We start from the raw sequence: 25,018 nt of genomic DNA, 5'->3' as shown, positions 1-25,018 counted from the left end.
TTTCAGACGTCATAGTCGACACGAAGGCTCTGAAATGGTTTCGGCTAAGGCAAGTCAACCACCTGTATTCGTTGGGAAAGTGTCCACAGTTGAATTCAAAAGTCGTAGCTCAGTAATCTGAAGGCTTTCTATAAAGTCATGAATTCAACTCGAATGGATATGTATTTCTAGTAAGATAAGGTTATACAATTCTTCTAATTAGAACTATACAGTACATAGATTAGATCCATTGAAATATAAAAAGAAGTCAGATATAGGAATTAGAAACTGTTGCAGTTGAAATCTATAAAGGTGCTGAACAAATGTATTACTAACACATAACAAGGACTCGCGCGCACCTACATACATACGCATACACGGACACATACACAGGCACGATCTTAGAAGTAAATTGAAGAGAAGTTGACTAGCTAGGATACAATATTTAGACCGTGTCTCAAAGCTCAAATCCATATTACATACTAGTGACTTATAAAGTACACACTAGATAGCTTTGGAAATGTATGCTTGAAAGACGGCATTATTAATAGATTATTTTTCTAAAAACTATGACATCACGGTGCAGCACTGAATTAAGAAGGCAGTGTCATAATGCAGTTTCAATTCGAGTTACGTGCAGAAGATAATGGCTTAATATATTACAATTATGTTTAAAAACATTCTAAAGAAGGTAGGCCTACTAACAACGTGTTTAGTGAACAAGTCATCAATCAAGCAAACATTTTCGTTTACTAGCTACTACGGACTTAATAGCTATGCACTATATACATTTGGATCATGACTTCAGACGTCACATCCGGCTTTTTAGATTACTATTTAGTTCACTTCAGCTGAAAATGTAGCTTTGAGATACGGTCTTAGTATACGGTATTACAATCAACATAAGCTATTTCAAAAAAGGTGGTACAATTCTAAAGATCTTCATAAATCTTCATAAATTTATTTATTTAATACATTAGATTTTCACTATAGTAAGCATTGCAGCCCGAAAGATCAGAAGTTCATGCTCGGGCGCGGTTCAGTTTAGTTATACAAAATTGAACAGTGTTCATTCAGTACAATAGAATTAATATAGAGGAAAAAATACAGACGGCATGCAATAATATGTACGGATATAGAAATTACAAAAGTACATGACTATTAAGCTTCAATTTTAAACTCAATTAGTTTAAGAAAAGAGAGAACAATTAAATAATTATTGAATCGGGGATTGCAGAAACAGCACATGTCAATACGCCACACATAGTGACATCTGCTGTTTCTGCAATCCCCGATTCAATTAATCTAATTTGTTTCCTAAGTCTATGTGTGTTCAGTGTACTTAGTTCAGAGTAAGCTCTTATTAATTCATTATATATTCTGGGTCAAAAATTTCTGCTGTGTTTTAATCCAGAAGCTATGTGGCATTAGGGTGTGTTTAGAAAGAAACTGCAATTTTGTGTCGTACGGTATTCCTGAAGATCAATTTTTAATTTATTTTGATTTTTATGGAAGTAAATCAGCAGAAATCTAGACTTGGTACACGAAATTCCTGAAGATATTCAGAAGTATTTTACGAATAATTCTGTGAAAGTATTATAACACTTTCTGTGCCTTTGACATACGAGTAAAGATTATTTGCTGAATAGAGTCGATGTAGAAATAAAGTTTTGTGAAATAAAATTTCTAGAGAGAAATAAGAAAACTCTTGAATAGCTACAGGAGTTCAACTTACGTGGACGCTTACAAAAACAGAAGAGTTATGCTCACATATTGATTAAATAGATTGTAGAGAAACCGCAGAGCGACAAATAGGGCCTCAGATTACGCGCTTGCATACTCTGTTTATGAAGACAGTTTGCGATCAGTACTACACATAGTATCGGTAATTCGACAACTCAAAAACTATTAACATAAAATTTTGCTAAATATAAGCAGTTGAAGCATAATTTATTCACCCAAATTGAGCAAACAGATGTCGAAATAATAATCTGCTTTTTTTTTCTCCCCCCCCCCGCACCTATTGGGTTGATTACTTGGTTGGGATTTCCCAAGGTTTTGCACAACTGTAAGGCGAATGTAACGCAATCTACGACAAATCCTTGGCGTCATCTCCTTAAATACCATCAATTCCACCGACACAACGCTAAGTAACCTAGTTGTTGACATAGCGCCATTAGCCTAAATGACAGACTAAAATAAAATGTCTGGAAAGATAACTTCATACTTATTGCTGTTGTTATTCATGTGGAAAATTATTCCGGCTGGGATGAATATAATGGTCCAGATATATTAAAAATGGTATGTAAGAACTGTAGCACTACAATTAAATATGGTAATAAGTGATAATAAATTCAGTTGCTTGGAGTAGCCCAACAGATTATTGGACAGTATTTGCCCTGGTAATGGAATTTGTATGCAGTGCCGAAACGTTTGGGAATGTTAAGTTACAAGACATGGTCGAATATTGTAAAATCTGTTTGTGATCACATTCACCGTGAAAAACCTAAAAATGCACAAAAACTAGATGGCCCATGCACTGAGAAGTACAGCACAACATGCCTGCCATCCTCCCTGTTTCATACGTTGTCACTTTCACTCATGAATCGAGAGCATTTCCCCACAGTAGAAAGTTTACCTCAGGTCGCTGACCGGTAACGAATGAACAGGGAGCAGTGAAAGGGCATCCATCGTTGCTGCAGCTCTTTTCATATGTACTCTATCACCAGTCCGCATGAAGTTTACGAAGGCTTCCCATGAAAGGTGAATTGGGTACAATAGGTCATCATCACAATCATCACCATCATAATCATTATCGTCATCTCGTGGCGAGAAACCAAACTCGTCATCCGAGAATGCGTTGAGACATAATTCTAATCCCACTTGGACAATACCTGCTTTAATTTTTTCTTGTAAGTTGATAATTAGTGGTTACTTACAAATGGCTTTTAAGGAACCCGCAGGTTCATTGCCGCCCTCACATAAGCCCGCCATCGATCTCTATCCTGTGCAAGATTAATGCAGTCTCTATCATCAAAACCCACCTCCCTCAAATCGATTTTAATATTATTCCTCCAATCTACGTCTCGGCCTCCCCAAAGATCTTTTTCCTTCCGGCCTCCCAACACACTATATTCATTTCTAGTTTCGCCCGTACGTGCTACATGCCCTGCCCATCTCAAACGTCTGAATTTAATGTTCCTAATTATGTTAGATGAAGAATACAATGCGTGCAGTTCTGTGTTGTGTAACTTTCTCCATTCTCCTGTAACTTCATCTCTCTTAGCCCCAAATAGATATTTAGTGGTGCTAGGAAAAATTTGTTACCATTCCCAAGTGACTGGTCCGTCCTTCCATTGTGCGAACACTCCATGAAAGGCCAATGCCGACCAACTGACTACTGGCTTCACGTTCACATGCCTCAGCAGAGGTGAACGATCATCCAACCAGATAGAGGTATCGTGTGGTCAGCACGATGAACTCTCCAGTCATTTTTCGAAACCGGATTTCACTACCTTTCGTAACTCTCGAAGTTCATCAAGATGTTGAGTGGTCATGGATCCCATACACTAGCCAAAATATCATGAGAAAATTTCGTCTCCAAGAAGACTCGAACTTGTGCACATTCCATAACGCAAGTTCAGGCATGATGTCTTAGATCACGACTCTATGACCCGGACACATGTAACAAGTGAATGATACTCCACACGTTTTTCTTCTAGCACTGAAATGTATCTTAAAAAAGTCACTCTTTCATTTTGTAATGATTATTATCGCAACTGTCACACTCATATAAAAATAAAATCTAATGTATCCTGGTTGCATTCCACCTAGAAGTTCTATAACTTTCAGTTCCCCACATATTTGCCATATATGTTCAGAATAATTCACAGGTTTCAGGAGAATGTCCATGTTCTGACATCTGTTTCATATTCACGACATCAGTACTGAGAGAAAACGGTTTCCTTCGCATATAATAGCAACAAGGCTTTTAGACTTGATTTAGAGTAGTCTATGAAGAGAAATTACTCAATAGAAATAATTTAGTTTTCCTACTGAACAATAAGCCCAATTTCATCACTACAATAAATGTGATTAAATGCACGGTTTGTTAGAAAATTAAATTTGAAGTTCAGCAGTCCGCCAACATCGCCGCTACCACTCTTTTCTCGTGATACAGATGTAAGAGTGCAACGAACTCGGTATGTCTCGCTAAGTGAGCTGCTCTCTGCCAAGACGTTGCAACCAACTCGTATGTGCAGTGGCTTGAAATTAGAGGTTTTTAAAATTAAATTTAGACGAAAACCGTCCACATTATTGAAGTAGGCCAGAGGGATAAATTATTACTTTTTAGTTTTCCTACGATATGGACAAAATCACGACCCTATTCGCAATAGTTGCTGAATAAGAGGTTGTTAAACATTTGAGAAAAAAAAATTATGAAAAAAAATCTCTTAACTTTCCACTAACATGATATATAGTTTTTTTTTTTTTGTTACATGCAACATGAGCTATTCGCTCTGAAAATCTGCAAGGCTATTTCACTTCCACCTTGTATACGCCACACTTTTCCCGCCAAGTAAAGTAATCTAAGACTTTGAGCCAACATGTACAATAAATTTGAATAAAAAATTATACTTTCGTTTATAAACAGCCTACTTTATACTCCCCTTCAGAAAACATACTCGGTTAATTCCACCTCTGTTAGTGTTCGATAAAAAATTCAGGTAAAAGGAGGGAATTACGCGATAGTATACGATAGGCTGTAGCGGAATGCGTGGAACATAGTCAACTGGTATTTTATCCTCGGAAATGCACCAGCTCAACAAAAATCAGTGGACTCCAATAGGAACATGGAAATATATCGCTACATTGGATTGATGTGGAAAGTTTTCGTTTGCTGTATCCATATTGAGATTTAGGTTCAGTATATATGGACTACGACAACTTCTTACTTTCTTTCTCATTTTTTCGACTCTAGAACCCGAGGAAGAGATCTAACCTAAGTTAATATTAAATTTGACTATAGTGACACTCCCGTGACTTGAGATCAGCATTAGGCCACTCCTCTGGACAAGACCACACAGAACACCTCATTAACAATGGACAAATAATATCTAACAAATATCTACATGCTGTATTGTGTACCATGGAGGGAATTTCAGTCCGTGATCTTGGGTACTACGAAATATTACAACCACATGCAGTGCCGGATTTAGGCCTAGGTAATTTCCAGGGGGAGCGGTATTTTTTCTCTTTTTCTCTTCCTTCTTTATTTTTTTTTTTTATTCACAGTGAAAATTAAAAAATAATTGTTGGTAAATCCTTTCTGAAATTTGTTTTTGAACACTTTTTGGAAGTCGGATATTGTTTTCTTATCACATTGTCGTGGTCGTGGCGAGAGTAAAAGGAAAGTGTGCAGTTGAATAGTTATATTGTAATGCCGGTATGACGTTATTATAGCATGAAACTGCTTAAATTTAAATTGTACCGTATAAATAAGAATGCATTGTTCAAAATGAGATTGGATGTGTGTTTACTATTTATTGCTGTGAATAGTAATCAGAACTGATACATTTCCAATATATAAATGTATTATATCGTCAACAATACTGTTTAATCACTTTCCAGCATATGTACTATATAATTCGATATGAAAGGTTTATTCCGAGAAGAGTGTTGCAGTTCATTTTTAAATTTACTTTATACTTCCTATCGAAGTAAGAAATACTCGTAATAATTATATCATCAACAGAACAGTGCTTAAAAATAAACCACAATTTGCCTTTCACAAATAAATTTTGTTTAAACAATGAATAAGTTTGAATACATTTCTTTGCATCGAGTCTAATGTGCTTCGTCAGATCCATTTTGATGACATCATCAGTGCTTTCTCTGTGAAGAAAGTGCAAAGGAAATTTTTATAATTCACAAGTAAGATAAATGTATTTTGATTCCAGTAATTTATTGTTTTCTGAATTGTAACATTTCATTTAAAAATAATTTAAACTAAACATGACCTGTATAATAGCTCCTCATAAACTGTTTGTGAGAGTTGGGGGGGGGGGGCGGCAAATTTTAGCACTGCCTAGGGGCGGCACTATACCTATATCCGACCCTGACAAAATGTTAGCCTTGCACACACCACGCCTGAAAATTATTTACCTAAATTAAAGCAAATGATATGAAGCTGTTGTCAGCAATTATATGTGCAATTACTGTTGTTTCGTATTGTTATTTATATCGTCACAAAATGCAGTAGAAGTAAATATAGTAATTATTAACTAATAGAGGTGCATAATTATACATTGTATCATCTAGACTCAACATTCTTATGTAACAGAAAAAAGCATTCAAGCTTAGTATAATTGGATAATTATAGTTTTGTACGGGAAAGAAAAGTCGGAGAAAGTTACCGGAGTGTCTCTGTTAAGACATTAAATTTGTAACTGTGTATTTCACTCTCAAGGTCTCGCACGCACGTGAAGACATAACAAAGACTCTATTAGAATCGGAGAAAGGAGACTCCAGAGGAAAATTATAGTAATAAGTTCAGTTCTGGTCTTGGATATGTCATATTGGATTACACCAGACACCAATTTTAACAATGGAAATTGAATGGTGTTAATTCTATACATATTATGTTACGTCTTATATTTTATGTGCTTTTCAAAATGTAACAGATTTTGATAACATAAAACAGGGATGTCAAAACGCCTGTATTACGTGATCATACTACACGAAATACAAATCCAACAAGGGTCACTTATCAGCAAGATAAAGTACAATCATCGCTCTTAGGGAAATGTTGTGCACGTTCTTAAGAGCAGTGCAGGTGTTCTAACATCCTTCACATAAAACTTATAATAAGACATAAATAGCCTACTATAGATTCTATACATACAGGATGAGTCAGATATGTCCTGTTCTTAGCGGTTGCGGAGAAAACTAATGGAAACAATAAGTAACGGGAAAAGTGCAGGCAAATTGAAATATTGTTCCCAATGTTCTGTTTAATCGTGTACTTTTCTTTACAGAACATGTTCAAAAAGTCCATCATCAACTTCAATGCACTTTGCAGCTCTTGTAGACTACTGCTGTGTTGCTGATCTGAACTGATTCGAACATTTCTTTACTTGAGCACAAGCGTATAAAATGCGAGCGAGAAATTCCTCTCTTGTTTCCACTTTAGGCTTGTAGATTTCGCTCTTATAACAACCCCACACACAATAATCCAATACAGTAAAGTCGGGTGACCTCGGAGGCTAAAAAATCACTTCATCGCGACCGATCCAACGCCCAGGATCCGTTTCATTGATCCTACTACAACCTAATGTTGTTTTGGTTGCGTTCTCATGTGAGTGCTGATGAAGAACATGAGATGACGCCCTGTATGTCAGATACTGTTAAGAATAGGGCATATGTCCAAATAAACTTTTTTTTTTCAGAATCACCAATGTTATCACCCTCACAACATGTACCTTTCCTTCTGACTCACCTTGTATGAACTAAATTAAGTCCACTGCTGTGCAATAGCCGTTAGCATGTCTGGTCGTGAAGCGAGCGCACCCATGTTCAAATGCTAGTTGGTAGATGTTACCTGAGTGAGGTTTTTCTGTGGTTTTCCCTCAACCCATTAAGAACAAATGCTGGGTAACTTTCAGCGCTGGACCCTGGACTCTTTTCACTGGCATTATCACTTTAATTTAACTCAGACGCTAGATAACCATAGCAGTTGATAAAGCGTCATAAATCGCTAAAAATTAGTGTATTAATATGTTAATATAAATTGGCTGGTAGTATGACAGGTAATCAATTCCCTTCAGAAAGAAATACTTGCTTGCAAATGGCTTTTACAGAAACCGGAAGTTCATTGCCGCCCCCACACAAGCTTGCAATCGTTTCCTATCCTGAGCAAAATTAATCCAGTCTCTAGCATCATATCCCAACTCCCTCAAATTCATTTTAATAATATCCTCCCATCTACGTCTCGGTCTCTCCAAAGGTCTTTTTCCCCCAGGACTCCCAAATAACATTCCATATTCATTTCTGTATTCAAACATACGTGCTACATGCCCTGTCCATCTCAAATTTCTGGATTTAATATTCCTAATTATGTCAGGTGAAGAATACAATGCGTACAGTTCTGTGTTGTGCAATTTTTGTAATTCTCCTGTAATTTCATCCCTCTTACAAGCAAACATTCTCATGGGGGCAGATAAAAAAGTTATTTTTTTTTCTTCCACCATGTTAATAATGTCAAAACAAATACTGATACAAATTTTGGCCACACAAGTGCAATTACGAGAGCCGTCCAGAAAATAAGATTGTCTGGAGTCGTTTACAGAAAGAAAACACAGTTTCATTTAAGGATTTATTCAATCAGATACAGCAATTGTAGAAGTATTTTTTAACATATTCCCCACCAGAAATGAGACATATTTTGTCACACCATGTAATTAACAGAGAGATGCAGACGACTGTCACATATTGGTCCGGATTTGAGATGGCAGATTTTTTCGACACAGGGATACAAAAGTTGATCCCACTGTATGGCAGATGTCTTAATTTCAGTGGGGAATATGTTGAAAAGTAACTCAACAATTGCTGTATTTATTCCAATAAATATTTTCATGAAATTTTTTTCTTTCTGTAAACGGCCCCAGGGAAACTTATTTTCTGGTGGCACTCGTAATTAAGGTCAAGTGGCCAAAATTTGTATAAGCACTTGTTTTGACAATATTGATATGGTGAAAGAAAAAAATTAACCTTTTATCTGCCCCCATGAGATCGTTTGCTTGTTAGTCCTAAATATTCTCCTGAGCATCTTATTTTCGAACACCCACAACCTCTGTTCCTCTCTCAAAGTGAGTCAAAATTTTACAACAATACACAACAACCGGTAATATATCTCTTTTATAAATTATTATTTTTTTTTAAGCAGACTAGATAACAAATGTTTCTGAACCGAATAATAGCAAGTATATCCCATATTTATTCTGAGTTTAATTTCTTGCCTGTGTACCCATAATTTATATTTGTTATCTTTTGTCAAAGATATTTTAATTTCTCCACCTTTTCAAAGGATAAAATTAATCCCCAATTTAATTTTTAATTGTTAGTGCCTATATATTTTCATTTCGTACTATGTTCTGGCCACGTTTTAAAAGAAATAATTAAGCTTATTTGAATATGTCTACGTAGTTAATAATTGTATGTACAATGAAAGGATCCGTCAATTACTGTTGTTCGCTCCGATCCTAGGAGTGGAGCTCATAGATATTTCTAGTGTTGAAATTTTTGGCCGTTGAATTCATCAGAAAACCATCCTTTGGTTAAAACGGGCGGTGGGTCTACGTTACATTCGTAATGGACATATGATAATGATGATGATGATGATGATGTTGATGTTGTTGTTAAAGTCGAGACACATTATTGTAATATGCGACTTGAATGTTATGACATTAAACGAAGAAAAATTAGGCTAATTTAGTGTGATGGTAACAGCAGAAGTTCTTTTAACATTTTCTACTGCAGAAGTCAATCAGCGTCAATATTCAATGTATGCGAGACATTGCTGACAAATTTTGTCTGGAGCCTTATTTCTGTAAATATGACACGGGATCGGCAGCTCTAGCTCCCAGAGAAGTCAATGCCCTGTATAATCCATTCTCTTGCTGATTTTAAAATCGCGAATCTCCATTCATTCTGAAGTTACGTGACACAATTACATTGTCCCTCTTTTAATTTTTATGGTAGTTTATACAGTAAGTCAGCCGTGGCGAAAAAGCCATGGTGCGCCGAGCCACTATGTAAGCTGCAACGTGCATAGCACCTATGGAGAGAGGCGGACAACCGAAGGGGAAGTTGTTTAGGACGTGTAACGAAGAAAAAAATGAACAAGAAAACATAGGACACATTATCACAACCTAAAATTAACTGTCTTCAGAATGTCTCTGCGACAAAATTTCAAAATCAGGAATTATGTCACTTACTGCCAATCGTAGTTGATCACGAAGGTATTTTTCTGTCAGTCGTGATCTAAATTTGATTTTTACTATTTTCATTGTTGAAAATAATTTTTCACAAACGTAAGTTACAGCGAACATGGCTTCAACAGAGCAAGCGAAAGAACGAAGCTTCAAATAGTTATTTTTTTCCAAAGATTTGAAAAGTTCAATATCTGTCAAGTCCTTACATCTAGCTTTCATTTAACGTCACATTGTAAATCTGTGAGTTTAAATTGAAAATCTAACCGCATTATTCGTACATCTGCTGTAAAAGAATCAACGTACAGAGATGATAATGATGATGATAATAATAATAATAATAATAATAATAATAATAATAACACTTAATCTTTTAATGTTTCATCAGTAACATGTAGTAACCTTTAATGCCGTTTTATGTTATACAACCGTTTTCCTAGTAATATTTGTGAACAAATTATACATTTAATATTTTCATCATATTGTAAGCAAAAGAATGCATCCTCCCATCCTACTTGAAACTTTCGTTTTTTACAGAGGTACATGGTTTCGAGAGAGATATTGCGACGATACGCCACTCGCAGGTCCGAGACAAATACAAATAGAACGGAGTTTGACTCCAGTGAGTGAGAGGGTGGGGGTTGTAGGTAGGAAGCGAGAGAAAAGCACTGCGAGCCACAATGTGCCCGTGAGTCGCATTTTCGCCGCGGCTGCAGTAAGTACAGGGTTTTATTAAGTTTTCGCGCAAAAATCGAGCCTTTGTCCATTTTTATCTGAAAATAAAATTCATAAACGTTCTCCATTCTACTTCATTATAAAATCACGACAGTTGATTTGTTGCTGGACTTAGACTCGCCGATGTTTGTTCTACAGGAGGAGGCCTGTCGTGTTTGTTCCACCTTGTTATAAACATATTCGCTATCCTCCACTCCCACCCCTTTATGTTTTAACCGCTTAAGGGTTTTAGCACAGATCTCGCGATTAGTTTTTCATAATGCGAAATTAGACGAAGTTTGTAATGTCTTGGTTGCCTCTCTCATGTTAGAACATTGTAGGACACTATTGTCAACGGTAATCTTGCTAGAGGTTTTGATTTATTTAGAGAAAATCAAAATTCGAATGACGTTTAATTGTCAATTACACGATTAGCAGAAGGTATATAAAGATTAAAATAAATAAAGAACTCTAATACAATAAAAATGTTAATTGATTTACTAAAATACTAAACTATCTTGAAAATGTATTATTCTACCACCTCATCATTACAAATATTCCGCTAGATGGCAGTAGTGTGTTATGATCAGCTGTTCTCTTGTTATCATTTGTGCCAACTATACAATCTTCATTGAACTCTATGGACGATTACTAGTCAAGAAGGCTTTGTTGATTCAGCTTCATTTTTATTAAAACAGTTTCGTTTCACTCCAATTATTATCAATATATTAAACAATCTCTGATGCGTGACTATCCATAATCTCATACAGCAGAAACTATAACATAACCTAAATAATATAAACAATATAAATGATAGAAAAGTTTTATTTCAGAATGATGAAATAAACATGAATCATTTTAAATGGTAGAATATTATTGAAAGTACAATGTTGATAAACAAAAAACAAATACTAGGGAAGTGATAAAACAAACAAATGCTAGGGAGGTGATAAAAATTGTAGGATAAGCAGCAATAATTGATTGAAACATGTCGTTCCGTACCATTTTATTAGTCAGAAGTAGTATGACGTAGTAAAAGTGTAATATTCACCGCAAATTCCTTCCGTTACTTTGTCTCGTGTGACAATGGAGTTGAATTAAATGGAACACACCACTGCCATGTTCGGTTTTCGTCTCTGAAAGTTCTATGATAACTAAATAATTGAAAGCTCTCCTGATTTTAGTTTGTGTTAAATTCATTGTATTAGTTACTAACCGACCAAATGAAAGAATATTTTTCCTGGGATTCATTTAACCATGTTTTAAATCGAATTTTTAAGGAATAAATCAGTTTTAGAGTCACATTAGAATGGAAAATAACTTGCGTAACAATTCGTGAATGGAAACATATTATATGAATAAGAGTGTCACAAATTATTACGGTAAAAGTTGCGTAATTTAGGATAAAAACGGTAATTTAGGTAGAAATTATCGCACTAACACAGATTTCTAAGCCTGTGTTGTAGCAGGAAGAAACTCGTGGCGGAAGTCCTAGAGCTTCTAAATCTAGTTACCAGGAAGCTTAAAGAAAATTATGCAATTGAAAGCGTTCATATAGGTATTATATTGTTAAGTAACTAAGACAATTATGTCACAGAATGATAGATGACATTTGCGAGGTTTGTTTGGCGGAAACCCTCCTGAAGTCCAAACTTGTCTGATTGCGCAATCAAACAATATTTGCTGTAGATGAGGATCATTTATTACTCCGAGAAAAGAACTGTTGGCCAGACCCAGATATTGTTGAGTAACAAAGGCAATTATGTCATAGCAAGGCGGATGACATTTGAGAGGTTTGTTTGGCGGAAACCCGCCTGTGGTCCTCCAACCTCGTCTGATTGCGCAATAGCACAATATTTGCTATAGATAAGGATGAGTTATTATCTCCGCTAGAAAACTATTCCCCAAACCTTGCAGTCATGTAATATTGACAAATATACGCAATAGTGTTTAATTACAAAATATACAATTTCAGTTCCACCGCTGTGGAGTAACTGTTAGCATGCGAAACGAGCGAGTCCGGGTTCAAATCCTGCTTTTCTTTTCCGGGAGTTTCTCTCAATCCATTAAGAGAAAATGCTGGGTAACTTTCGGCTCTGAACATGGACTCATTTCGCTGGAATTATCACCATCCCACTTAGACTCTAGATAATTATAGTAGTTGATAAAGCACCGTTAAATAACCAATTAACCAATTATAATTTCAGATCTTATTTTACTTTATGAATTTTACATTGAGGAAATTATAAGCAGAACTTCAAAGGTGAAACTTCATATTTAATCTTTAATTTATACTCGTACATAAAGATTTTCTTTGATTTTTAATGTTCCTCAAACTTTTAATCACTTTTCTAACTAATATCTTTTAATATTTCTGAAAGAAGATGTTGCGTTTCTCAGACTTCTACTTACGTCTACATAAAACCGATATCACGGAGTTAGTTACTTCATAGGCTTTGTCTTCAAAATTTTTCTTCTGTAATTTCATGGAATCTTTGCTCAGGTTATGTGTCCATTTTGAGCACAATGAAAATATCTGAAGTTGATAGTAGTTAACTAAGAACTTAATAGAATTTACTTACTAACAAATGGCTTTTAGACAACTAGGTGGTCCATTGCAGCCCTCATATAAGTCCGCCATCGTTCCCTGTCCTGAGCAAGATTAACCTTGCCCCAAGCATCATATCACATGTCCCACAAATCAATTTTAATATTATCCTCCCATCTGCGTGTCGGCCTCCCCAAAGGTCTTTTTCCCTCAGGTCTCTCAATTAAAGTCTATACGCATTTCTGGATTCACCGATACGTGTTACATGCCTTGCCCATCTCAAATACCAGGATTTAATGTTCTTAATTATGTTAAATGCGGAGACTAAGAGGAAGGTAGAAAATAGGAAACTGGGTCTGAAGTGGAAAAACCCGCCCATGGGTAGAACACTTATGTACAGGCTTAGGATCCGAGAAAACTTAAGAATGAAGTGAAGTTACAGAGCAACGGAGTACAGATGGAGTGAGGTGGAGCGTTGAGTTTTGTTTTCCTGTGCTGTTCGTGATCAGAGGTACAGTATTCTTCTGTCTCTCCCTTCGAAACGAACTCAGGACATCACAGTGAATTTTCAATTCATAGTGAACAGATGTTCTCGAACTAACTGCAAGTATGTACATGGTTGTTCATTGTAACGCTAACGCCTTCAATGTCGCCGAGGGACATGAAAACTTGTGACGTATGACGTATCCTACTTCATTTTCCACCGTTACTAGATTGTACTATTAACAGTAGAATATAACGCAGCACATTGACGTCGTTGTTTACGTTCACAGTATGTCTGTCTACTACGTTCAAGGAACTCTATAACTTAGTCAAGTTGTGCGTACATTGGTTGCTAAAGTGTCCGGGATCCTAAGCCTCCTTATGTATGTAATTATGTTAGGTGAAGAATGTGAAGATACAATGCGTGCAGTTTTGTGTTGTGTAATTTTCTCCATTCTCCTGTAATTTCATCCCTCTCTCTTTCCAAGTAGCTATGTCTCATCGGACTGATACCACCTGTATGCCAGTCACAATATTATATCCAGATACACCATTTCAATGGATACTATTCAAATCATGATGCATATTGAAATGGATAGTGATAGTGGAATGATCGAGGAGGTGGGAGAACCTCGGAAAAAGCCCTCATTAATCTTGGCTTTGTCCAACACACATGCGACTTCGTCATCATGAACATTTGAGTCCGGATCTGCAATCCTCGGAACCCATACCGTGTCGCAGCTAATAAATTTGTTTGTATCTTGCATAGATAAAAATGATTTCTGCTGAATATTACACTTTTACTACGTCATACTACTTTTTACCAAAAAACGAAAGGATTTTGTAGCATTTCTTTCTTTGTTTGCCATGCAAATTCTTTACGGTACTATAAAACATGTTTTGCGATCGTCATTTGTTTCCCGCATAGATAGTCGACTGAAAATGGCGCTCCGTTCAAACGTTTTGGTGTAGGTAATATCAGTGAAATAGAATTTTAGTAAGTCAATTAATATCTATTTTATTGTATTAGAGTGCTTTATTTCTTCTAATCTTTATATGGATAATAATCTCAACTGGGACATGCAAATCACAGAAACCTGCAGAAAAGTATATTCTATTATACATGTGCTAAAAAGGATAAATGTTCATCTCCCCTCTTGCTTAGAAAAGTCCCTTGTGCAGACACTTGCATTTCCCTATTTCGACTATGCGGACATTTTACTGACTGACCTCTCCAGCGACAACAAAATGAAACTTCAACGTGCTCATAATTTGTGTGTACGTTTTGTAAGCAATGTTCGTAAATATGATCATATTACCCCATCCCTGGAAGCAATAGGTTGGCTTAAACTAGATAAGAAAAGAAATTTACATTCACTTCTCTTTCTCTTCGAAATCTTGAACTCTTCTATTCCTTCGTACCTGTCGTCTCGCTTCACTTACCTTTCTTCCCACCATAATCTGAACACACGCTCTCGTCATGAAACAATACTAACAATACCATCCCATCGCACCTCCTCATACTCATCTTCTTTCACAATAGCCCTGCCAAGACTCTGGAATTCGCTACCTGCTAGCATCAGGGACTGTCGAAATAAAATTGAATTCAAACGAAAACTTACTAGGCACTTGGTCAGTAATTGATTACTTGTAAATAGTTTCTTTAATCTATCACAAAATATTTCAATATTCAGTAATTTCATCACTATGCAATTTTGTTATTCTAGATTTAATTTGTAATTCAGTAAATATAAAATATTCTTTGTTTCTCTATGATAAATTATCTAGTTTTAATTATTCAGGTAATCTTTTCGTACTTTGATTTTATTGTAATTGTAAATTTAATACTAACTGTAATATTATTTGTAATTGTAAATGTAAATTTAATACTAATTGTAATTTTATTGTTGATATTGTAGTTGGAATCTCCTGGTAGAGGGGCAGAGAAGGCCTGACGGCCTTATCTCTACCAGGTTAAATAAATAAATACTACTACTACTATATGCTTTCTTCTAATCCTGTAATAGGCAATTAAGTCCTACTCGAGTTTTGATTTCTCTAGATAAATCAAAACCTCTAGTGAGATTACTGTTGATAATCGTTATTCTTTTCTTATTAAAATCTGTCCATATGAATAGCTTATTTCTTTTCAGACTTAAGGCTTCACGTTATCTTTGGCATTGTTAGACGATAACGGATAATCGAGCCTAACGAGTGAAATGGAAACGATAATAAATATGACAACAATGACGTTGATATGGTGGATACTGGTGTGGTTGTTAAGGGTGACTGTAGTAGCAGAAGTGATGGTGTTTACATGTTGATAGCTCTGTTAGTGATTAATTCTGTGGTGTTTGGATAAAGAGAGATAAATCATAAAAATTAGTTAGGAGATAAATGAAAATTAAACTTCGGACCCGTATTGAAAATAATTTTCTACACAAACAAAACACATCAATTGCTAGTATTTTTTTTATTTTTTGCACACTCACTTGCATAATTTAACTTGTGTGTTCATCTGGGGAACAAAATTACATTTGCACAAAAAATCACTTATTCCCCTTTACCCGAACACCACAGAATTATGGCATTGATGACACAATGTCAATAAAAATGATGACGGACATTATAAAATTGTAATCACAGTTTCATATTAAGATACTCAAACTTAAATGACACAGTATCAGTTGAATGACACGATAACAATAATAAACCAATATCGGAATTGTAGTTACCTATGTAGAAACAAAACTACTAGCAGAGATTTTAATTCGCCATCAATTTGATTATTTTTCTTTATTGTTGTCTCTGCTAAAAATTGGTATGCATTGCTTCAGTTGAACTAACGGGAATGGATTTTGAAACAATAAATTAGTGGTGTACTCACGTATTTGTTTGGGGGCGGCGTGGAGGAAAGACGCAGTGCCCACCACCAGAAGTATCGTGGTCAGTGGACTGCCCATCGCCGTCTTCATCTCGATGTTGAATTTGGTCGGAGGCTGTAGTAGACAGTGATGTTGATCAGTTCTTAGGTTCGTAGTCTATCTTTTATATTACTATATTGACAGTTATGTCAATTTATTCCCATAGTGATTAGTCTATATCATATATGATATATTATAACCATTGGCAATTACTTCCAAATTACTTAAAAATTGATTTTAGCCTAGTATCCAGTTACTGTATCAATAATAATGGAGAAATTAACTAAAAGGGTAAGAGTAAGGTAATTTCCTGTACATGCAGATAGTAAAAGTATCCAATCAGTCCATTAGGCTATTAAATCTGTGTGAAAACAATTTTATTTTATTCTGTTGAATAGTTCCATAGTAAGTCTGTACAGTCAATAAGCCTACTACGGCTGCGATTATTTTAAGTAAACCTGTCTATACTTTACGTGAGTAAATTAACATTTCTTTTTGTCTCAAGTCAGTTGACGGTTCTACCTCCATACTCGGTCACAAATTCTATCTGTTTATTCAGCCAGTCTATCTACCTATTCCATCACTCCGCCTATTCAGTCAGATTGTCTATTCAGTAAATCAGACCGTCACTTTGCTCAGTAGTCTATCATCATGCACAATAGTCTGTCAGTCTGGCCTGGCATTCTGCAAATTAGTCTGTCGCTCTGCCCACGCAGTCTGTTACACTCTCAGTAGCCTATCGTTCTGCCCAAGTAGCCTGTCGCTTTTCCAAGTAGTTTGTCACTCTGCCCAAGTAGCCTGTCGCTTTGTCCAGGTAGTTTGTCACTCTGCCCAAGTAGCCTGTCGCTTTGTCCAAGTAGTTTCCCACTCTGCCCAAGTAGCCCGTCGCTTTGTCCAAGTAGTTTGTCACTCTGCCCAAGTAGCCTGTCGCTTTGTTCAAGTAGTTTGTCACTCTGCCCAAGTAGCCTGTCGCTTTGTCCAAGTAGTTTGTCACTCTGCCCAAGGAGCCTGTCGCTTTGTCCAGGTAGTTTGTCACTCTGCCCAAGTAGCCTGTCGCTTTGTCCAAGTAGTTTGTCACTCTGCCCAAGTAGCCCGTCGCTTTGTCCAAGTAGTTTGTCACTCTGCCCAAGGAGCCTGTGGCTTTGTCCAAGTAGTTGGTCACTCTGCCCAAGTAGCCTGTCGCTTTGTTCAAGTAGTTTGTCACTCTGCCCAAGTAGCCCGTCGCTTTGTCCAAGTAGTTTGTCACTCTGCCCAAGGAGCCTGTCGCTTTGTCCAGGTAGTTTGTCACTCTGCCCAAGTAGCCTGTCGCTTTGTCCAAGTAGTTTGTCACTCTGCCCAAGTAGCCTGTCGCTTTTCCAAGTAGTTTGTCACTCTGCCCAAGGAGCCTGTCGCTTTGTCCAGGTAGTTTGTCACTCTGCCCAAGTAGCCTGTCGCTTTGTCCAAGTAGTTTGTCACTCTGCCCAAGTAGCCCGTCGCTTTGTCCAAGTAGTTTGTCACTCTGCCCAAGGAGCCTGTGGCTTTGTCCAAGTAGTTGGTCACTCTGCCCAAGTAGCCCGTCGCTTTGGCCAAGTAGTTGTCACTCTGCCCAAGGAGCCTGTCGCTTTGTCCAAGTGGTGTCACTCTGCCCAAGTAGCCCGTTGCTTTGCCCAAGTAGTTATCATTCTGCCCAAGTAGCCCGTCGCTTTGCTCAAGTAGTTATCACTCTGCCCAAGTAGCCTGTCGCTATGTCCAAGTAGTTTGTCACTCTGCCCAAGTAGCCCGTCGCTTTCCCCAAGTAGTTTGTCACTCTGCCCAAGTAGCCCGTCGCTTTCCCCAAGTAGTTGTCACTCTGCCCAAGTAGCCTGTCGCTCTGCCCAAGTAGCCTGTCGCTTTTCCAAGTAGTTGTCACTCTGCCCAAGGAGCCTGTTGCTTTGTCCAAGTAGTTTGCCACTCTGCCCAAGTAGCCCGTCGCTTTGCCCAAGTAGTTATCACTCTGCCCAAGTAGCCCGTCGCCCTGCCCTAGTAGCCCGTCGCTTTGCCCAAGTAGTTGTCACTCTGCCCAAGGAGCCTGTTGCTTTGTCCAAGTAGTTTGTCACTCTGCCCAATAGCCTGTTACTTTGTCCAAGTAGTTTGTCACTGCCCAAGTAGCCCGTCGCTTTGCCCAAGTAGTTTGTGACTCTGCCCAAGTAGCCTGTCGCTTTGCCCAAGGAGTTGTCACTCTGCCCAAGTAGCCTGTCGCTCTGCCCAAGTAGCCCGTCGCTTTGCCTAAGTAGTTGTCACTCTGCGCAAGGAGCCTGTCGCTCTGCCCAAGTAGCCTGTTGCTCTGCCCAAGTAGCCCGTCGCTTTGTCCAAGTAGTTTGTCACTCTGCCCAAGTAGCCTGTCGCTCTGCCCAAGTAGCCTGTTGCTCTGCCCAAGTAGCCCGTCGCTTTGCCTAAGTAGTTGTCACTCTGCCCAAGTAGCCTGTCGCTCTGCCCAAGTAGCCTGTCGCTCTGCCCAAGTAGCCTGTTGCTCTGCCCAAGTAGCCCGTCGCTTTGCCTAAGTAGTTGTCACTCTGCCCAAGTAGCCTGTCGCTCTGCCCAAGTAGCCTGTCGCTCTGCCCAAGTAGCCTGTTGCTCTGCCCAAGTAGCCTGTCGCTTTGCCCAAATAGTTTGTCACTCTGCCCAAGCAGTCTTTAGCCCGTGCCTAATCAGTAGCCAGTCTGTCCATTCAGTATCCACTCTTCCCAGTCGTCATCAACTCTGCCCCGGAAAGCCGGTCATCCACTTTATCCCGGTGTGTCTGTCATTCACTCTGTCCCGGGGTGTCGGTCATCCACTCTGTCCCGGGGTGTCGGTCATCCACTCTGTCCGGAAAGTCAATCATCCACTCTGTCCCGGAGAGTCGGTCATCCACTCTGTGCCGGGGTATCGGTCATCCACTTTGTCCGGAGATTCGGTCATTCACTCAGTCCCAGCGAGTCTGACATCATCTCTGCCCCGGAAAGCCGGTCATCCACTTTGTCCCGTAGTGTCTGTCATTCACTCTATTCCGACGATTTGTCAGCCACTGTGCCTTACGAGTTGGTCATCCATTCCTATTAGCGAGTCAGACAACTAACTGTTTAGTGAGCCGGTAAGTTAGTCTCGCTAGTGATTCAGTTAGTCATCGTTATATCGAATTGGACTGTCACTCAGCTAGTGAGTGGGACAGTCACTCCGACTAGCCGGCTGGTTAGCGACTCTCCCTAAAGATTCGGCCAGCCATTCCTAGTAGCGAGGCGGCCAGTCATTACTGGTAGTGAGTTTTGGCAGCACTCCGGCTAGCGAGTTGCACAACCAGTCCATTCAGTCAGTGTGCGAGTCTTTATTATTCTGGCGAGTTATTCAGCCACTCAATGTATCCCTGCACTCAGTCTACACATTATTTCAGTCTTTTAGTCTGGTTATGAAGTCAGTTAGTTCGCCTGTTATTATTAGTCAGTTTGTCTACGCAGTCAATGAATAGGCCTAAGTCTATCTCCCTTTGTTACATAAAATCAGTTAATATTGTTCCAATGTAGTCATTCCACCCACATATTATAACTTATCATTGGAGTAAGACCGTTGCTTAGTTTACTGTACCGGCAATGTCTTCCAAACATGGATGTCACTGTTGAATCATAACAATCTGGTTAAAAAATAATAGGCTTATTCGGAAAATGGAAAAATTCCGAATGTTGCCATATCTTTTTGTCCCTGTCTGTATAAAGTCATAGGGCCGTCGTATTCATAGACATTTTTAGTGCGGGTTTCCGGTAGATGATAAGAGTTTTTCGTATTCATAAACCAGTGTTAGCGATAGGATATGATTTGAATTCTGTACAAGTAACCAGTGATAGCCGGGGCTAGCTTAGTACTCTCGTAGCGCGTGCTGCGAAATATCTATGAATAGCACCCTTAGTATTTTACAATGTAGTGCTTGTCAATTAGTATTTTTGAGTTGATACAATAGTTGCTTGCTAATGGCCAAGTGTTAAGATAAGTGGATTAATAAGTGGATTTGTGAATGAATGATGAATAAACCAATGAACCTATTATTTAATTAATGAGTGACTAAATTAAGATATAAATTATTTAATATATTAGTAAACAGAATAATAACGAATTTATAGGCCTATGAAGTAATTGTAATTAATTGGTTGGTTAAGTCAGTGAATTACTTAATGATATGCAAATAAACAGGTTGATGATTAGATACGAGATTCGATGGATGACTGAAACAATGTATTTATTAATTATGTATTTATTTATTTACTTATTTACTTACTTACTTTATTTATTTATTTATTTATTTATTTACTTATTTGCTTACTTACTTTATTTATTTATTTATTTATTTATTTATTTATTTATTTATTTATTTAAGTAGCTTGTTAGCTAGTGAGTAGAAATTAAAATTATAAAACAAAAATGTTTCTAGCTACTACCGTTAAGATCCAGGCTCGTGTACGGTGTGGTCTTAGCCAATAATATAACAAAAATTCATCAGTGAACAAAAGAAATACTTAATGGATTAGGGCGTGCATGGATGAATGAATGAATGATAAAATGTTTATATGAATAAATTATGAGCTCAGAGAATGGATTGGTGCTTGAATGGATGGGTGGGTGAATGGATGGATTTGCAAGTAAATCAAATACTTCATGGATTTGTGAAGAAAGGATGGATGCAGTAAGTGGATAGATACATGGTTTAAGGAATAATCTCCTAAATAAATAAGTAAATAAACAAATGAATGGATAAATAAATAAACAAATGAATGGATAAATAAATAAATGAATGGATAAATAAATAAATAAATAAATAAATAAATGTTCTAAAAGGAGAGTGGACAATAGATTAATGATTAAATGAATGGTCCCATCATTTAGTCAGGGAATAATCGATAAATTAGTACATTAAGGAATTAATTCGTGTAGTAAAGTGTGAAATAACTTTATTAGAAACGCTTCATCTGTCAAAATATATGCTACTGAATTTAATCGTCATTCTTTCAAATAATTTCTATAAAATTTAATTTATAAAATTTCTTAATTGGAATTATGATTCTACTGCACCGATAAAGCTGGCAAGTTTCTGTGTCAATTGTCCCAGTCTCGCACCCACAGAATATCTTTAGACTTGCGTTAAGATAATAGGTTTTGATCAGGAATACTCACGACAGTGGCTTCAGGAGCGCTTATGGTTCTGGGTATGATTGTGTCTTGAAGCAGACTGGAGTTTCCCCGAGCTCTCTCTATGCGTCCATTACTATGCCTCTCCCAATGAAGAAGTGGATCAAGGGTGGGGGGGGGGGGGAGGTGTGCACTCGGGGAGGGAGCATCGAAAGTATCAAGTGAGAGTTCCCTCCTCTTCGTTCCGGTTGTATAGTGGGTTAACTCAGTCGCAAGAATACACTCACGGGATTATAAAATTTCCACAGACTGCAAAACAGTGTTGGGTAATCCAAGTGCAGGATCTTCCAACTTTAAAAGTTCTTTGCTTGATTAATAAATCTTGCGTCATATTTTCAACTGTATCATCTGTAATAACGATTTATTTTGAAGGTGGCCGGCAACATATAACTCTGTGTGTTCCTCCACATGGGAAATGACCTTGAGCTACGAGAATAGTTTTATATGCAGCAAATAACGGTTATCGTTCGCCTCTCCTGCGTTTATTGTAACGTTTCCTGCTACAAATATAGCAGAGCTGGGTTGCGTGCTCACCAGGGGAAATAAGTGCTATTTCTAATAAACAATGAGTACACATAGGCGTCATTTAGGGACGGAGAAGGGTGTATGCGTGGATGGTTGGATGGAGAGATGGATTTATTCATCCAATAGATCATCTACAGTAATGTAGGACACCTCAAAACAAAATACATAAGTAATATATACTGTGTGTAGGTATGTAGTTTACACTGAAATAGATAAAAATAGACTAAAAGATAGTCTAAAATAACACATAAGACACACTAAAAGACATTGAAATTCATACAATGAGCAGTAGTTTCATGGCATCCTAAACAAATAAGAATAATAATTAGCAAAAATAATTATTAGGCCTAATTACAAATTACAGTATTTCATATCTACAAGCATTTTAATAAAATCTAACTATACAAGAATTAATCTATAGAATAAAAATTAGACTGTGTTTCAATAGAAATTAGGCCTATCTTACTTGCATCTTGAAGCTGTGATTGCCTTTTGTTTCCTTGATGCTTGTCGGTAATTTGTTACAAATTTTGCTTCCCATATTTAACGCATTTTGTTTATAAATATTTGTTCTACAGAATTCGATATGTAAATTGTCCTTTTCTGTGTATTATGATTGTAAAATTCTATTGTTCTCATTGTAGGGCAATTGTTATTCCCCATAGAGTTTAAGATTAAAAAGATTAATAATTGAGTAGGCTAGCACTAAGATTTTTTTTCGAATCCAGAAATGTATATAGAGTGTTAGTTGGGAGGCCGGAGGGAAAAAGACCTTTGGGGAGGCCGAGACGTAGATGGGAGGATAATATTAAAATGGATTTGAGGGAGATGGGATGTGATGATGGAGACTGGATTGGTCTTGCACAGGATAGGGATCGATGGCGGGCTTATGTGAGGCGGCAATGAACCTTCGGGTGCCTTAAAAGCCATTTGTAAGTAAGTAAGCACTAAGATTAAATCCAGACGTTTCAGATGGGCAGGGCATGTAGCACGTATGGGCGAATCCACAAATGGATATAGAGTGTTAGTTGGGAAACCAGAGGAAAGAAGACCTTTGGGAAGACCGAGACGTACTGTACATGGGAGGATAATATAAAAATGGATTTGAGAGATGTGAGATATGATTGTAGAGACTGGATTAATCTTGCTTAGGATAGGGATAGATGGCGGGCTTATGTGAGAGCTGCAATGAACCTCTGGGTTCCTTAAAAGCCATTTGTAAGTAAGGTTAGCACTACCAAAAATCTATATATACACACATACATATCTTTAATATTAGGCTACAATACTCCACTTTTAGAAATGTTTAAAAAATAAAAGATGAGATTTTTTGGGGCTAATTAAGAAAATTATTTGTAGCAATGGTAGATCATCCGGAAATTACTTTGTTCTATTAGGTATGCACCAGTAAATCGTGTTTTAACCCACTGTATATTTAAATACTATTATTTGCTTCGTATAATATATGTTTGTGAAGACTGTAGTCACACTCCAGGACGGGAATCAGTTTTATTTTACTATTATTTAGAGAAGACTATGTGCAACCAAACCCATTCAGAATTCGTGTGTCTAAAAAGTTCGGTGAATGGTGTCATATCTGAACGCCAACTTGGCGCATGTGCTTGCGCATTCGCATGGTTCTTCAGAGACTTGGGGAGAATCGATACACAGCATGCAATGCATGTGACTGGCAGTGTAAACAGACTACGACCAGTTGAACGTAGTCAGTGTGAGAGGAAGTGTCACAGCGCAATGGAGCAACGTGTAAACATCAAGTTCTGCTACAAATTGGGGAAGACTGAGTATGTTGGATTTTCATTCAGATTTTTGTGTTAATATTATTTCAATTTACAAATCTATGTTATATTTATTTCATTTTGACCTGTATTTGATATGTATTGTGTAAAATGTAAATATAGTTAATTTGTATATTGATTTTTTGTTATTATAATTGTCACTGTAATGTCTTGTGACGTAGGAAGAACATTTTCTTAGCGTAAACAAATTTTTTACTGACAGTTATGATAAAAGATAAATCAATTTCATATCTCAGAATAGACCTATATATTTTTGTTTACCGTAACGGAGCTGATTTTCTTAAATTAATTAATTGTATATATTGTATTTATAGAGTATATACAGTTAATCTGTATCATGTTTACTATTATGTTCCATAATAAATATTATATATACTAGTTCAGTATTATCATCGATCTAATTATACTTTCTGTCATATGTAACACCAATATTTTGTAGAATGCTAGTTTCGCAGTGTTAGTGCGTCTATGTAGTTAAAAAGTAGCTGGACAGACCATTTCAATTTAGTAGCAATCCCACTTACAGTTGTCATGCTCTATTATTATTATTATTATTATTATTATTATTATTATTATTATTATTATTATTATTATGTACCAAACTAGGTTTTACCTTTCGAAGCGTCCTGACATAAGCATTTCAGGTTAGGGTTTGAACCCTGAAACTCCAGGATATACTAACTGATAACTTTCCTAATTTGTTAGCGAACGAAAATTAGCTGACTGCTGATGATTTATTATAAAAACACTGGAGACAGTATTCTTAAGAACACGCACAGATGCAATAAAACTTGCCGAAATGCGTACACTTTGGAGTGGATTTAACAGCTATTGCTTCTACATTATTTTCCAAAATTCTGAAATTAA

The 25,018-nt window shown here is 37.1% G+C and overlaps 2 protein-coding genes across 2 annotated transcripts in view; one reads left to right on the top strand and one right to left on the bottom strand.

Moving 5' to 3' along the window:
• Jhbp1 (Juvenile hormone binding protein 1) overlaps positions 1-21,892 on the bottom strand; it is a 53,966-nt gene extending 32,074 nt beyond the window's left edge. The window contains exons 1-2 of the mRNA XM_069826258.1: positions 21,795-21,892; positions 16,601-16,712 (exon numbers count right to left, since the gene is read on the bottom strand). Coding sequence (XP_069682359.1) covers positions 16,601-16,688 — 88 coding nt within the window. The 5' untranslated portion in view covers positions 16,689-16,712; positions 21,795-21,892. The remainder of the gene's footprint in view (positions 1-16,600; positions 16,713-21,794) is intronic.
• The window catches only part of Jhbp16 (Juvenile hormone binding protein 16), a 266,710-nt gene that overhangs the window by 95,476 nt on the left and 146,216 nt on the right, over positions 1-25,018 (top strand). The window lies entirely within an intron of this gene.

This window comes from Periplaneta americana, chromosome 5 (genome assembly GCF_040183065.1).
Source record: "Periplaneta americana isolate PAMFEO1 chromosome 5, P.americana_PAMFEO1_priV1, whole genome shotgun sequence".
Lineage (NCBI taxonomy): Eukaryota > Metazoa > Arthropoda > Insecta > Blattodea > Blattidae > Periplaneta > Periplaneta americana.
This window is presented reverse-complemented; position numbering and strand designations above follow the sequence as displayed.